We start from the raw sequence: 16,682 nt of genomic DNA, 5'->3' as shown, positions 1-16,682 counted from the left end.
GTCCTGGAGCCACATATGTAAGTGATTTGCCAATAAATTTACCTGTTCCTCTCTAGGTTCCACTCTATAAATCATTCTCTCTTCAATATTGAATCTCACTTCTTTCTTCTCATTGAGAATAAATGTATTCAAGTCTTCCTCATGAAGAAACAGAATTCTCTTATGATCCTACAAACCTTCTAGCTGAGGCTTCCCTAGTGGTTCAGATGGTAAAGAGTCCACCTGCAACGCAGAAAGACCCAAATTTGTTCCCCGGGTTGGAAATCCCTTGCAAGAAGGGAATGGCTATCCACTCCAGTAATTCGGCTGGAGAGTTCGCATGGAACAGAGAGCCCGGCAGGCTACAGTCCATGCAATGCAACAGAGTCAGACATGACTGAGCTACTAACACACACATAGACACACACAATCTTCTAGCTACTGTCTGTTAGCTTTACTTTCAAAGTCAAATTTCTAGAAAGATTTTTGTGACCCTTACTTTGCCCCTTTCATTCATTCAACCCATGGGAATCTCATTTCTACCCCCATCATTCCTCTGAAATTTCTTTGCCAAAAATAATCAGTGTATAACGAGTACTCAATTCCAGCAATCAAGTCTCGGCACTCATCTTACTTAATCTTACTTAATACATACGTTCAGTTTACATACTTATGACTTGTATAATATGAAACATTTGACATTGTGAACCATGTCCTCTTTCTTGAAGCACTTTACTTCCTTGGACTCTGAGATATCACTTTTTGCATGACATTTTCCCTTCACTCCTCTGGGTCTCCTGGGCGTGTTCCTTGTCCTTTGTCTGAACTTAAAATGTTGGTGCCCCGTGGGGGTTTGTCCAGGGCCCTTTGCTCTTCTTTCATCCATATCCTTGACTTCAACTACTACATGCTTTCCAGGCCCATATCACTTCTGACTTAAAGTCCAATCACATGGCCAAGTTTATCCCGGTTATTCCCTTGGATCTATTTGAAAAGTCTTAATGATTATAATTAAATCTAAAAGTGCCTCACATCTTAATGATCTTAATAAAACACCACAGGAGCCTCAAACTCAGCAAGTGCAAAACTGAACTCATCATCTGTCACCTAAGTCTACTCTTGTCTCCTATAGTCCCTATTTTAACAAAGCTACCAACGTTCAACCAATTATCACCTCTTTGTCTTGCAGTACTTTTCTCATTAGCTACTATCCAAGATTACAGTGGACAAACAATAATTCCTCTGTTTTCTTCCCTGTTTTCTGGGCATAGCAGTCATTTAATATATGTCTTAAAATGAAAAAAAGTTGCCTGATTTTCTGGCTGTATGGTCAACTGAGCAGAGAGTAAGGGATGGGGAGAACTCTCTTGACCTTGTTCTTGGGATGTGAGGCTACTCCCTTTTCCAGAGGCAAAGGGTAGGACACTGAATTCTGTCCTCTTCCCAATTCTGTTGACTTCAAAGTTCATAGAAATTCCTTCCAGAGGGTGACAAAAGGTCATTTGTCTCAACCTGGGGTGTTGAAATTTTCTTTTTATCTTTTTAGTATCTTCTGGATACTTTAGTAAGACATTTTGCAGAACAGATTGCCTTAGGAGGTGCTAGGCAGATACCACTTAACATGGGAGTCCCCCATCATCATTTCAAAAACGTCTACAGGCACAATGAGAGTGAAGACTATGTGACCCAGTCAAAAAGGAAGAAAACTGTCAACTGAAACAGGCCCACAGAAGACCCAGATACTGGAATTAGAAGATAGGGAGTTTAAAATAACTATGTAAATAAGTCAGAGGATCTACAGGAAAATGTGGATATAACTGGTGAAAAGATAAGAAAATTCACAGAGATATGGAGATTAACAAAGCACCAAAAAGAAATCCTGGAACTGAAAAACAAAATACTTAAATTAAAAAATTCATTGGATGTGATTAACAGCAAATTGGACAATGCAAGGAAAAAAAAACTGAATGTGAAAATGGATCAAGAGAAATTATCAAAATAGAAGCATGATACAAGGAAAAACATTTAGAAAACCATTGCCTCAATGACTTGTGGGACAATACCAAGCACTCTAAAATATGAATAATTGTGGTCCTAAAAGGAAAGGATAAAGAATGAATGGGAAAAGTATATATGCTGAAAGTCCAAAACCCTATAGGAGAAACATCAAGAAGATGACATTTAGGTACATCACAGTCAACCTAAAAAAGATTCCTATGACAAAAACAGAAAAAATTTAACAAAATAATAACGTAGCATTGGGTAATAATAACCTAAAATATAAAATAAATATCCATGAGCCTGTGCTGATATGTATAAATGATTGAATAAGCAAATAAATGGTGCGGAAACAATAAATCTCCCTATAGAAGAATTCCAATATCCAGTTACCCTCAAGGAGGTGGGACACACCCTGGAAAAGGTGGGAAAGTAACTTTACCAAGAAGAAACTTGGCAAACACTGCCCCAGCCACATGACCAAGGTTAACATCATCAACGTGATGAGTCACATGGATTGTTCATACCCCTGAGATGATGTGATGAGATTGGCACTTCCCCTCTGTGGTCCTCCTCCAAAAAGCCATAGCCCGATTCCAACCATGAGAAAAACATGGGACAAACCCAGATGGAGGACAATTCTATAAAATACCTGACCAGTACTCCTTGAAACTGTTGTAGTAATAAAAAAACAGAAAAAGTCTGAGAAACTGTCACAGACTGGAGGAGGGTAGAGAAAAAAAATAACATCCTGAATTTGATAAAGGGAACCTATGAAGTACCACATATGAAATATTTAATGGTGGAAGAGACTTCAAATGTAAATCTATTCATAAGCTTAATACCTAAGTATAGGTGAGTTTTCTTTATCAACTGCAAGCCCAAACTTCCACTCCAATATAGGCAAACTTCAGGCAATGACACTACCTCTGACCTCTGGTTTATGCTAATCTACCCTACAGATCTTCTATTCTGTGAATCAAAAGCAGTGACAACCTGAGCTTTGAGAGTATCAAGATAGGCCCCTAGCTATCTTGATAGCTACATGGTACCTGCATCTTAGAATGTCAGGGTCTAGGGATACAGCTTTAGACATGATAGGAGACTGTTGTGTACTTTGGAAATGGATCAGAGCTAAATTAGGTTCCAGGGTGACATCACCAAGATGATGACATGGAAGACCTGAGCCTCTGTCTCCCAAAAAGATCAGCAATTAGACAACTATCCATGAACAAAAATAGCTCTGGGTGAGCTCAAGGGTCTACTTAAGAAACTTCAATAACACAGTGAAAGAAAAATAACCAAACAAAAGGGAAGACAATTCATTTTGTCTGCATTGACTTATTCCCCAGGCTGGCATAGCTCAGTGTCAAGGGAACTTCCCAGTTAGACAGAGTCCCCCTCACTGGGAGAGATCAGGATGAACCAACAGCTTCCCCACCGTTTCAGGGCACTACATGAAGGACCCATTTGATTTTCATCCCATCCAGAGACAAGCAAAGCTGAGATGCACAGAGACAGAGAGAAACAAGAAAGAAAATCAGAGGTTATCAATATCAGCCAGGCAGTGGGAGGGACCAGCTTCCAGTGGCCTCCTCCGCAGACCACCCAAACAGCTTTCCTTACTGAAAAAACCAACAGGCACCAAGGATCCTGTGTATTTCACTCTGTGTTTCTGCATCACAATGTCTGAGTCCCTCCCCACGTCCTCGCCCACCCTTTCTCCTTAACCTCCCTACCCCGGCCAGAGCCCAGCGTGTACACAGGCAGCCAGCCCTGTCTCCTGGCTGAGGCATGCCAGATGCCAGCCTATAACCCCAAGGAGGACCAATCCCCTGAAGCAGGCAAATTTGGACAGCGGGAGACAAGGGCCAAAGCTTTTCCATCAGCCTCAGGATTTTGGCCTTAGGAATCCTTTTATCATTCCCAAGGTAATGCATGGGGGAAATGGGAAAGTATCAAAATAAGACACAGATACTCCTTTTAGAAGGAGGCCTTAAAAAGAGAGTTTTACACACACACGCGCGCGCCCTCCAAATCTTTGTTTCTGCAGGGCATGACACTCCTACTTTTCTTGCACTGATGCCGTACGCACATCACCATAATATAATATAAAGCTTCTAATTTCGAGACCTGGAGTGACGCTAACAGGAAGGCACATGGCATAGCTGACACAGGCTGGTGGAAGACAAATCGAGAGCCCTTAAGAAATGTGTTCAATTCACGCAAATGTAATTAGGTTTGGAGAGCCATCATTTTATTAAGCAATCAAGAATCCATAACTAAACTTTATTCTGTACAGTTTAATTCTCAAACATGTATTGTTCCCAGAGTATTTAACTCCCATAACAAGGAAGGAATTTGCGGGATAATTCTCATCTCACATAAAAAGTCAACATAATAACATGTTTAAATTATTCTTTATGAAATCAATCACTCTTTCCTGGCTTTCAACAGTAAGGATCCCTAAGTTTGTCCATCTTGTTCAAAAAATATAATACCACAAGCTTCTTGCCCTGAACATTTCATATTCATATTAACATGACTATTATATTTATAGAATCATAACTTGACATTTACACCAAGATTTTACTGATCTGCAAATACTTAGAGGTAATTAGATTCACTAGTTATTTTTTAAATATTAAGGAACTGGCCAAAGAAAATTCTTTTAGATTTTAAATTATTTATGACCCCCACACTTTTTTAATTCATATTTTTAAAAATAGATAAAATTCATGTTTACCCCCTAAACACTTTTTTTTCCACAACCCCCATCCTGCCCTAACTTTCTAGAAAATAAAGGCTTTATCCACATGGAACTGCCAAGTTATGCCAACTAAAATGAAGAGCCTAGTTTCTGCTCTGTAGACTGCTGAACTCCGTTCATGGCAGCAATCTTCTACCAGGAGGGTTGTTGGTGGGGAGGACGTGTAAAAGGACGAGATTCTCACTTCTTGCATTATATAGAGCCCTACGCTGTGTCTTTGTGTTGTAGGCATTGCCATTCACAGTATTGTCTCCAGAGCAGCAGCATCATTATCATCTCCTAGGAAGCTTGTTGGGAATGTAGACTCTCCAGTCCCACCCCAGATCCACAGAATCAGGAACTGCCCTTTAACACTACTCCCAGGGGATTCATTGAAACTTACAGTGTGAGTCTCTGAGGAAATAAACTTTTATCGTTGGTGTCATCAGCTCTAAATGCTGGAGACCTCTGTCTTGGAAAATAAGGTAAGGAAAGCATTGGAAAGTTGGAGAACTTTTAAATTGTTTCTAAACCAACTTCTTTAGTTCTTCCCTGGAAGACTCATAGCTACAGTGTAGCAAATCTTAATGCTCTTCAGAAGTGAGAGGCTTTGGACATGATTTCAACAAAGACAGCTAAAAGAAGTAAAGTATCCAAAAAGGTTTAGCAGTACCCAGCAAATACATCTTCATGTGTTTTTGTCTGTTTGTTCTGTTTTCTTTGCTTTCTGTTCTTTGTTTTGCTTTACTTCCTTAGTGAACCCTATTGGCACTATTATCTGAAAAAAAACTGAGTTTCTGATTCCTCCAGGGGGCAGACGTTTACCACTATACTGTAGTGGTTGTGGAGGGGGCCTCAGCCATAGGCTCCTTAGTGAGAACAAATGTTTTATATTTGAAGACTATCAATTATTCAATCTAGCTTTAATACTGCAATTAGCTTGGCTAATTTTTTTAGAAAATGACTTAAGCAGTTGTAAGATGACTAGTTCAGACATTAAAAAAGTTTTTTCCCCCCCCCTTTTTTTTTAATGCTAACTTAATGTAAGGGGCTAAGAATCAGGCTTGGATTTTGGCCCCATGTAGGATCTCTGAATGCCTAAGATTCATTTAGACTCCTGTCCCCTTGTTACATGCTTCAGACAATATTTCTTGAAACTTTCCCCTAGTACAACACTTAGCACACTTTATTAAAATTATGTAGCCAGTTATACTTGTTCCTCATAGAGTGTGGCCTCCGTGAAGGCAGGAACTACGTCAAATTCATATTTGTATCACAGGGACCTAGAACAATACTTAGCACCAAGTAGATATTTAACAATTATGAGTTGAACGAATGAATAAATGAACATAATTGACAGAGAAGGTGGTACTCAAAGAAAGATGATAAGCAGTCTAAAAACCATACTTTCTGAGTATGAAATACTTATAAAACTAGATGGCATATAATATCTTTAATTTAGAGCCCATTCATTCAGAACTTGTAAAATATATCAGATGCAGATGATACCACTCTAATGGCAGAAAGTGAAAAGGAACTAAAGAGCCTCTTGATGAGAGTGAAAGAGGAGAGTGAAAAAACTGGCTTAAAACAACATTCAAAAAACTAAGATCACAAAATCCAGTCCCATCACTTCAGGGCAAATAGATGGGGAAAAAGTGAAAGCAGTGACAGATTTTATTTTCTTGGGCTCCAAAATCACTGTAGACAGTGACTGAAGCCATGACGCTTGCTCCTTGGAAGGAAAGCTATGACAAACCCAGGCAGCATGTTAAAAAAAAAAAAAAAAAGACATTACTTCATCAACAAAGGTCTGTATAGTCAAGGCTATGGTTTTCCAGTAGTCATGTATGGATGTGAGAGCCGGGCAATAAAAAAGGCTGAACACCAAAGAACTGATGCTTTCAAACTGTGGTGCTGGAGAAGATTCTTGGGAGTCCCTTGGACAGCAAGGAGATCAAACCAGTCAATCCTAAAGGAAATCAACCCCGAAAATTCATTGAAAGGACTGAAGTTAAAGCTGAAGCTCCAATACTTTGGCCACTGATGCAAAGAGCTGACTCACTGGAAAAGATGCTGATGCTGGGAAAGACTGAGGGCAGGAGGCGATAGTGAAGGACAGGGAAACCTGGCCTGCTGCAGTCCATGGGGTCGCAAAGAATCTGAAACAACTGAGCAACTAAACAACAACAACATTCAGAACTTGTAAGATATACGTTCTGATTAGATATATTTTATGCTCTTGAGATAACTCTCTGTGAAGAAGAAGAGCAAACAAGATGGCACAGATTTTATTGATTTGGCAGCAGTTTAGGAAGCATTCACTTACATACTATTGATTAGTTAAATTATCACTTGTGTTTAAACAGTGGGTGAAATACAATGAAGTTCTGTGCACAAAAAAAACCAAAAAAACAGAATTTTGACTAGTAAGGTTCCCTCCTCTAATGAGAAGAAAATTTCACTTCTTTAAATAGAATAAAATTCTAATCCAACCTCTCCATAACTGAGATTAGTCTTCCTCTGAGGAGTCAAATTAGGGGAATTTTTATTATAAGTAATCAGAAAAATGACATTTTTCAATGTGAAGCAAACACACACTTTGGTACCTTGTGGAACTGAAGCTCCTCCTTAGTAAGTTCATGGTAAACTCATAATAACTGTCAACACTTGTGCCATATTTTGGGGCCTCGCGCGCCAATGACCAGAATGTGTGGATAAACAAAAACTGTCAAGGTCTGTCCCGGAAATGTGAAGTATGTTTTGGTAAGACTTTAAATACTTTAATCCTTTGAGAGTTAGAATCCCAGCTGAAAATAGATGGCACACTCAAACTGAATAACTGAAATGAGCTTAATAAAGAGCCTGCTTTACAGAGACATGGTCAGAGTGAAGAAAAACCAACAGGGATGGTGAAGCACCAAAGGCTAAGAAAGTAGGGAAGCCAGGGAGGGGGCGGGGTGTCAGAACTGGAAGAGAACTAGAGCTACAGATGTAGGACAGGCTGCAGGCAGGGGCTGTGGCCTTCAGAAAAGAAAAGCAGCTACTGCCAACCCACTTCCTTACAAGAAAGGAGATGATGCAATAAATGCTCTGACCTCACTCTCCTTCTACCCTGCTCATGTCTCCCCTTGATCCAACCCAATAGGAAACCAAAGGGCAGGAGAGCCTAACTGATGCAAACCACAGAGGCCAGCCTCCAAGGGCACAAATCAGTGTGGGAAGAGGGGAGAGTAGATGTGATGGGTGAGATGAAGAATATCCACCATGTATACCCTTTCCAAAGCTCTTCCACTGCAAAGTATCTATAATATCATTCACGAACCTACTATGACATAAACATTCCTAAGAATTCATTAGAAAAATATATGTATGATTTTCTAATATCAATGACATTTGGTAGTTTCCAATATTATTTTCATAGGAACACAAGATTCATTGATTCATTCAAAGATATGGTAAAGGCAAGTTTTCTATCTGCAGGAAACCTGCTGAAAGGACCTAAAAGAATGAAAAATCATAAATAAAAATTGATCTACTATGAAGCTAGCAAAGAGCTAGGATTCTCAAATCACAGATTATAAGAATTCTCTGCCAAAAAGAGACAATTTTTAAAAGTTTTTTATTTTTTATTGGCATATAGCAGATTAACAATGTTGTAATAGCTTCAGGTGAACAACGAAGGGACTCAGCCAAACATATACATGTATCCATTCTCTCCCAAATCTCTCTTCCATCTAGGCCACCACATAAGTGGTGGAGTTGAATGGAGTTCCATATTCTATACAATAGGTTTTTGTTGGTTATTTTATTTTATTTTATTTTTTATTTTTTTAGGTTATCTATTTTAAATATAGCCATGTGTCCCTAACTATCCCTTCCCCCTGGCAACCGTAAGTTCATTTTCTAAGTCTGAGTCTCAAAAAGAGGATAATTTTTATTAAATCAACGGACTGCCTTAAAGGGTGATCTCTACCTCTGTACATCTCAGAAGGTTTTCAAATTTCTCTGTAAGTAAGGAGACAGTCCAGAAAGGCCCAGTGTTGGAATGGTGGGGGGTGATGTGGACAGGTCACGGTGACATGGGGAACATCTATGTGGAGGGAATGGTTCTACACCGGAGTGGTGCAGGAAGTGACACTGAGCCCTTTATCTTCATTATCTGTGAAAGCTTGAAAACTTTAAACACGGAGAACTAGTCTGGAGGCAAGAGATGTAAGAAAGAAAATAACAATTACCTTTGAAGATGACTTGCCCCCTCCCCTTTGTTTGGTATGCTAAACAGAGTCAATTACGCAAGGATAAATAAGCACCACGTAGCTGTCTGTCTCCCCACCCCAACCCACACACACACACAAAGTAAGCTGAGATGTGTGACCTGTGTGAGTGATCTGCTCACTCACTGCAAGGTATTTTTAGAGCAGAAAACATTGTAGAGTTGTAAGAAATGTTTATGAGACAAAACATCTCATCTAAAGTCATTGTGTTCCCCCAAACACTGCCCTTATCCTTGTCACTTATTCTTGGACAAATAGCAGTTTTGGCTAGAATTACCTGCATTTGGCAATGAGTAATAAATAAAAATTTATCAATGTGCATAGATTCTATATACTTAACTATTACTTTTTTTTTAAAAAGGAAAGGAAAGATTTACAAGCAAAAGGCAGGCAAATTTATTTCAGAAAATTACACAAGAAATAGATGGAATTTTCAGATAAACTCTTCTCCACACATTCAAAGAAATTAAGCCAAGTATAAACGCTTAAAAAAAAAAAATAAGCGCAAAATGAACTGGCAGTGCCAGAAAATGAAGAAAACAACAAAACCATTAAAGAAGTGAAAGCTACACTAGAATGAGTAAGGACTAAACAAATACTTCTAAAAACCAGTTACCTAGGGGATAGATTTTAAAATGTCACAAGAACTCATGGGAAAGTCAGGGGGATAAAAATGAAAGCAATTCAAAATAGTTATGATGGCAGGGAGTGAGTAATAGATGCACCCTGTAGCAGATAAGAGAATAAATTTTTTAATTGAAGGCTAAGAAGAAAATCCCTCTACAAAAAAATAAAGGAAAATATGGATCTTCAGATCAAAGGAACATACCATTTTCCAAGAAAAACTACACAGTGACTTATAGTGAGAAATATCACCAAAAAAGTTGCTAAACTTTGATGTTTAAAAATATTTCTATCAGCATCAAGGCAATAAATATGAAATTGCCAGAGGAATTAAACAGACTAGCCTCAGGCTTCAGAGTAACAGTCAAGGCCAGAAATACAATGGAAAAATCGTATAGAATTATGGGGGGTGGGGGGAGGAATGTGATTGCATAATTTTATGCATTCAATTTGTTTGTTCATAAAAGCCACAGAAAGACTTTCAGAATATAACACCCTTGGGCCCTCCTAGAAAATAAAACCTTCCCACTGAACACTTAATCAACACAAAATGCTCAGGAAAGAGGAGGCCATTGGTCAAAGGGCTGATGGTGATCTGGACTCCGTTTAGATCCAAGATGAAAACGAAGCCCACAAAGCGTGGTTCTGCCTCAGGACCTTTGCAACTTCTCTCCTTCTACAATGGGTCAACCTCTCACTTTGTTCAAGTCTCTATTCAAACTCACCAACTCAGAAACCTGTTTCCTTACTCCTCTGACAAAAGTAACCCTCCCTTGGGGGTGGGAAGGAACAGATTGGGAGTTTGGGATTAGCAGATGCAAGCTATTATATATAGAATGGATAAACAACAAGGTCCTACTGTATAGCACAGGGAACAATATTCAATATCCTGTGATAAATCATAATGGGAAAGAATATAAAAAAGAAGGTGTATATATATATGTATAACTGAGTCATTTTGCTATACAGCAGAAATTAATTCAACAGTGTAAATCAACTATACTTCAATTAAAAAAAAAAAGTAACCTGCTCTAATCAGCCTCCAATCTCCTACTGGGTTTTACTTTTAACATTCATCACTTCCTGACATTAACATTTATATACATGTTCTCCACTATTAAATAGAAGCTCCGTGAGGAGATGATCTGGTTCAGCTTTGTTCACTGTTGTAATCTCAGCGCTTAGAACAGAGATTCATACATAAAGAAAACTCAATTAAATGAACTGTGAGAATTATATTTACAGTTCCAAAACTGCAAATGTTCACAACTTTGAAAAGGTAAAACTCACAATATAACTGCAACAAATGGTAAATAATAGGTGATGGTCTCTCACTTCCTCAGCTGCTGAGTAAAGAACCTATCAAGTCTAAACTGGACATACTCTAGCAATATAAAGAGTTTCTATGCTCCGTTCTCTTTGCCTTTTGGCTCCCAGACTATTCTAGAGAAGTGCCTGGCACAACCTTTAGGTGTGGAATCAAATTAGTAACTGCATGTACTACAGTTCATGCCCACAAATACCCTTATCTTTCAGCTGACCGAACAAGGAGGGCAGCCAACTACAATTACCTAGCCAACTACAATCATCTAGGACCCTCTCGGCTTGTGATGGAGATTTTTTTTCCCTCATTTTAACTAGGATGCTCTTGTTTTATTAAAACCAATCATCTCATGAATAAATGATTTTGCTTTTATTTTAACTCAGTGTCATTTTAAATAGTGACCTTGGCTTATTCAAAATGATCAGCTATGGGCACATAACAGTCTGGCTTTTATATGACCCAGCAATCCCACTCCTGGGCATATACACTGAGGAAACTAGATCTGAAAGAGACACACGCACCCCAATGTTCATTGCAGCACTGTTTATAATTGCCAGGACATGGAAGCAACCTAGATGCCCATCAGCAGACAAATGGATAAGGAAGCTATGGTACATATACACAATGGAATATTACTCAGCCATTAAAAAGAATTCATTTGAATCAATTCTAATGAGATGGATAAAACCGGAGCCTATTATACAGAGTGAAGTAAGCCAGAAAGATAAACACCAATACAGTATACTAATGCATATATATGGAATTTAAAAAGATGGTAACGATAACCCTATATGCAAAACAGAAAAAGAGACACAGATGTACAGAACAGACTTTGGGACTCTGTGGGAGAAGGCGAGGGTGGGATGATCTGAGAGAACAGCATTGAAACATGTATATTATCAAGGGTGAAACAGACCACCAGCCCAGGTTGGATGCATGACACAAGTGCTCAGGGTTGGTGCACTGGGAAGACCCAGAGGGATGGGATGGGGAGGGAGGTGGGAGGGGGGATCGGGATGGGGAACACATGTAAATCCATGGCTGATTCATGTCAATGTATGGCAAAAACCCCTACAATATTGTAAAGTAATTAGCCTCCAACTAATAAAAATAAATAGAAAAAAAAAAAAGCAAGTCACAGACAGAGAAAATAAGTGCAAATAATATATCTTATAAAGGATTTGTGTCTATAACATACAAAGAACTTTCAATAATAATAAGACAAACCAATTAAAAATAGACGAAAGATTTAAGTAGACATCTCACTGAATAAGATATGCAAATGAGTAATAAGCACATGAAAAGATGCTCAACATCATTGGTCATTAGGAAATGCAAATTAAAACCACAAAGAAGTATTATTACACACCTTTTAGAGTGGCTAAAATGAAAAAGATTGACCACACCAAGTGTTGGTGATGTGAGGGACCTGAAACTCTCACATGCTGCTGGTGGGAAGTAAAATGCTACAACGTTTTGGAAAAGAGCTTGATGGTTTCTTATAAAGTTAAATGGACACTTACTATGTGGTCCAGTCAGTCCACAGCTAGCTATTTACCCAAGAGAAAAGAAAGCATGTGTCCACACAAAGACTTGTATACAATTGCTTAGAGCAGTTTTGTTTGTAACAGTCCCTGTCTGAAAACAACCCAATATCTTTTAGCAGATGAATGGGTGTATCATGATGGGTGTATCCATACAATGGAATACTACTCAGTAATAAAAGGGAATGAACTATTAAAAAAAAACCAAAAACAGTCTGGCTTGTAAAACTGATGATCTCTTCTCCAGTTGCAGACATTTAAAGCATTCTCATACTTGGCTATGACACATTCATTTTTTAAACTTTTTATTGTATATTGGAATAGAACTGGATTAACAATGTTGTGATAGTTTCAGGTGGACCGCAAAAGGAACTCAGCCATACATACACATGTATCCATTCTCCCCCAAGTCCCCTCTCATCCAGGATGCCACATAACACTGAATAGAGCTCCCTGTGCTATACAGTAGGTCCTTGTTGGTCATCTTCAGAAGGAAAGGTGCCGAAAGTTCTTTGGTGGCTCCACGCACATAACCATCTCTGAACCATCATCCCCTCACTGCAAAACTCCAGCCATAGGATCCTTCCTCCAGTTCTTCCAACTTGCTGAGGTCTCTCCTGTCTCAGGGCCTTAGCACATGCTGTTTTCTCAACCCAGAGTGCTTCTCCCATCTATTCTTTAACCAGCCAATTCCTACATTAGATTCTCCTTTAGATGTCACATTACATTTCAGTTCCTCAGCGGGGCTTTGCTGACCCCCTATTCTAACCTATATCCCCTTCCTGTCATTTTCTCTGTGTTTTTTCCTCCATGGCATTTATTGTACTTTACCAGTCAATCCTAAAGGAAATCAACCCTGAAAATTCATTGGAAGGACTGATGCTGAAGCTCCAATACTTTGGCCACCTGATGTGAAGAGCTGACTCATTAGAAAAGACTCTGATGCTGGTAAAGATTGAAGGCAGGAGGACAGCAGATTGAAAGAATGAAGGGGACAGCAGAGGATGAGATGGTTGGATGGCATCACCGACTCTATGGACATGAGTCTGAGCAGGCTCTGGGAGTTTGTGATGGACAGAGAAGCCTGGAGTGCTACAGTTCATAGGGTTGCAAAGAACCAGACCCCAGTGACTGAACAACAACATAGATTCATTTGTGTTTACTGGTGTAACATCTATCCCTTCATTAGACAATGAACTCCAGGTGATAAGAATCATGACTATTTCATTGACCAGTGCTAACCTCCACAAATACTTGTTGGTTAAATGAAAAAATAAAAGAAGGAAGTGAATTTCATTCCCTCTTTTATTATATTTTTTCCATAAACCTGAGTTGGATATAGTAAGTAAGGAGAATTGAGTCCCTATCTCACCCACATTTAAGGCAAACTGTCCTATCTAGGATGAGCTTTGGAGATGGTTTAGATTGAGGGGAAGGACAGGAAGTGCAGGTGGGAGATTTCAAGGTAGGACAAAAAAAAAAAACCGTGGTATTCTGAAAGGGGAAGTAAAGAGTTAAAAAGCAAATCATACTAATGACGCAGAGGGAGTGAGGCAAAGAACAGATAAACAGTTGGAAATGCTCGAGGTTAACTGGGAGGTGAGGAGGGCTTTGGAACATCACAGGGGAAGGGGAAATCCAGGGCCAGGCCCATGGGGAGAAGGGGGCTGGATGAGGCCCCAGTTGGGATCCCACGGAGGGAGCAGAAGGGTATAATGAGAAAACCCTTTGTTTTCAAGGAGTTCCAGGTGGGAAACAGGCACACCTGGAACAAAGCTTAGCGGGGGATGGAGAGGAAATAGAGGGAAGGTCTGAAGAGGTAAATGGACAAATCCTATACACAGTTACTAAACTCTCACCCTCTAAGCCTGGCAGATAATGTTCTATACATTAGAGCGTTAATGTGAAATCGCAAAGATGAAAATTACTCCCCTAGCAAATAACTAGACCTACATTCAGTCTCTTAAAACAGACAACCTCTGGGTCAGAAAACAGCAATGAGGATGGGAATGGAGAGGGGCCACAGGCAAGGTGGCCAGTTTCTGTTCCGTATCCCCAAGCCTGCTGTGTCTTCTGGTTGTCTGCATCTACAATGGTATCTTAAAACTGTGCCACTCTCAGTTGCCCTTGGGACACTGTGTTTCTTTAGCAATTGTCTGAAAAAAAAGCCAGATGCCAACCTGAGACTCCATCAAGTGTCAGTGGAAAATACTGGAGACCATAGTAGTAATAATAACACTGGTAATTGATGCTATTTATTGAGTTTAGTTTGTGCTAGGTTCTGTTCTAAGAAAAACTTGGTATGCATCAACTGGCTTAATCTTCACAAAAATCACTAAAAGTGTTGCTATTATTACCATTTGTTTCCAGAAATGAGGCTCAGAGAGACTAATGTCGTGGCAGCAAAGTGTAAAAGGACTCAAACCCTGCAAACTGATTCCAGAGCCTTGATCAATAGCTCCTTAAATCTGCATATACCTTACAATTGACAGAGCACTTTAGAAGAGAAAGAAACATTATCTGATCCTCTCAATACTTCAAAATGAGTAAGGAACATCTTTACCTCTGTTGTATAAACAGGGAAACTGAGGCTCAGAGATATCAAATTACTGGTGTAGGAAATCACCAGCACAAGGACCAGCCAAGGCAGAGGCTGAAATCCACAACTCCTCATTGCTAAAATGCCACACCATCCCTCACTTCTGCTTTAGCAGCCTTGTTGGTGAGGATTAAATTGCATCTACACAATCAGATATGAAGGGGGTGGGGGCAGGGAACACACAAGCTGCATCTAGGGTTTAGTCCTAGTACCTGAAAACAGGACATTATCTCCGGGCTGAAATATGATTTCATACAGCGTCAATGTCAGGGAGTATCCGTGGGAAGAAAAGGGGAGGAGGACTTGATCGGTATCTAATAGCTGGCTCCCAGAACGACTCTTTCTTGGAGCCTGTCGCCTGTCAGAGTGGCTCTGCTGCGGCAGCAGCCTGGAAGAGTGACCAAAAAGCAACGCAGGGATGCCAAGCGAGAGGAGAGAGGAATCCCAGTCCGCACCTCCACCCAAGACCTTCATTGTGTCTTTGCTGGTTAACGCCCCTCTTGCCTTCATGCCCTCTTCCCCATGCCTCCCATGCGGTGCCCACGGTGCCAAACGTTGTAATTCAACCCTCAGCTGCTGGTCCTACGGTTCTGTCTCCTTTCTCAATTACTCCAGGAACAAATCAATTATTTGGGGGTCCTCATGGTTTCCAGTAGCCGGGGCACTGCAGCCCTGGCTCATATTCCCCACTAACTCATCATGCTTCCATTACACGCTTCATATCAAACTACATTTGCTTCTGATCCGCAGTGACCCCCCCCCCACACACACACACACTCCTTTTTTTTTAACTGCAGTCCAATAATGCTGACAAGGTTAGGAATCGGAAGTAATGGCTATTGCGGCCAACTCCCTGAGTGGCGGAAGCTTGGGGCAGGGACTGGAAAACCTAGAACGTGCCTCCCTCTTCAGCAACATCGTCCCCTCCCGAGGCCCTGCTGGCCAAGGGGCAGCGGCCAAAACCACGCATCCCAGGTCTCCCATCCCTTGGCTCCTGCCTCCCCGGCTGCTGCTATAGAAACGCCAGGCGTACACACGGGGCTGAAATTAAACACCCATCCTGGACCGGGACCCAAGCCGGGATCAGCCGGCTGCCTCGGTCGCCATAGCAACATGCGGAGGGGAAAGCAGCTAAAGGCGCGCGCGGCGCGGGGATACTCACTCCATCGCGGGGCTCCGGGCTGCTGCGGGGTTCTCCGGCGCTGCTCTCCTCTGCCGGAGCCGGGCGCTCTGGTCGCGCCGCGCGCGCGAGGTGGAGCCGGGAGCGTCCCCACTCCCCACCCGCAATCCCTCCTCCCCTTGAGGGTTGAAAGTGAACGCTCAGGCTCTCTCAGCTCCCAGCCTGCGAATAAAACGGGAAGCAATTGGATAATGTTGTTCGCTGGGCGCTAGACAAGCCACTCCACTTAAGTGTTTGGGGAGGGAGCGAGCCAGCAGCTGGGCGCCGGGCGGTGTGGCCACCAGCGCGCAGGGCCCGGGCGCCCGAGGCGCCAGGTGCGCCAGCGGCTCCCCCGGGACGGGCGGCGCTGCCCCGAGACGCCGGGAACCGGTGGGAGGCGGGAGATGTGCGGCTGCGGCGGGTGGCACA

General features: G+C 41.1%; 1 protein-coding gene across 3 annotated transcripts in view; it reads right to left on the bottom strand.

Annotated features, from left to right (window-relative positions):
- PALM2AKAP2 (PALM2 and AKAP2 fusion) overlaps positions 1-16,456 on the bottom strand; it is a 492,701-nt gene extending 476,245 nt beyond the window's left edge. The window contains exon 1 of one of the 3 annotated variants that reach the window (XM_043453115.1): positions 16,257-16,456. In XM_043453115.1, the coding sequence (XP_043309050.1) occupies positions 16,257-16,261 (5 nt within the window). In that variant the 5' untranslated portion in view covers positions 16,262-16,456. The remainder of the gene's footprint in view (positions 1-16,256) is intronic. The other 2 variants (XM_043453110.1, XM_043453108.1) reach the window with 2 other exon arrangements.
- Between the last annotated feature and the right edge of the window lie 226 nt (positions 16,457-16,682).

Source organism: Cervus canadensis, chromosome 30, assembly GCF_019320065.1.
Source record: "Cervus canadensis isolate Bull #8, Minnesota chromosome 30, ASM1932006v1, whole genome shotgun sequence".
NCBI classification, from domain to species: Eukaryota; Metazoa; Chordata; class Mammalia; order Artiodactyla; family Cervidae; genus Cervus; species Cervus canadensis.
The sequence above is the reverse complement of the archived record's forward strand: the minus strand, read 5'-3'. Positions and strand labels throughout refer to the sequence as shown.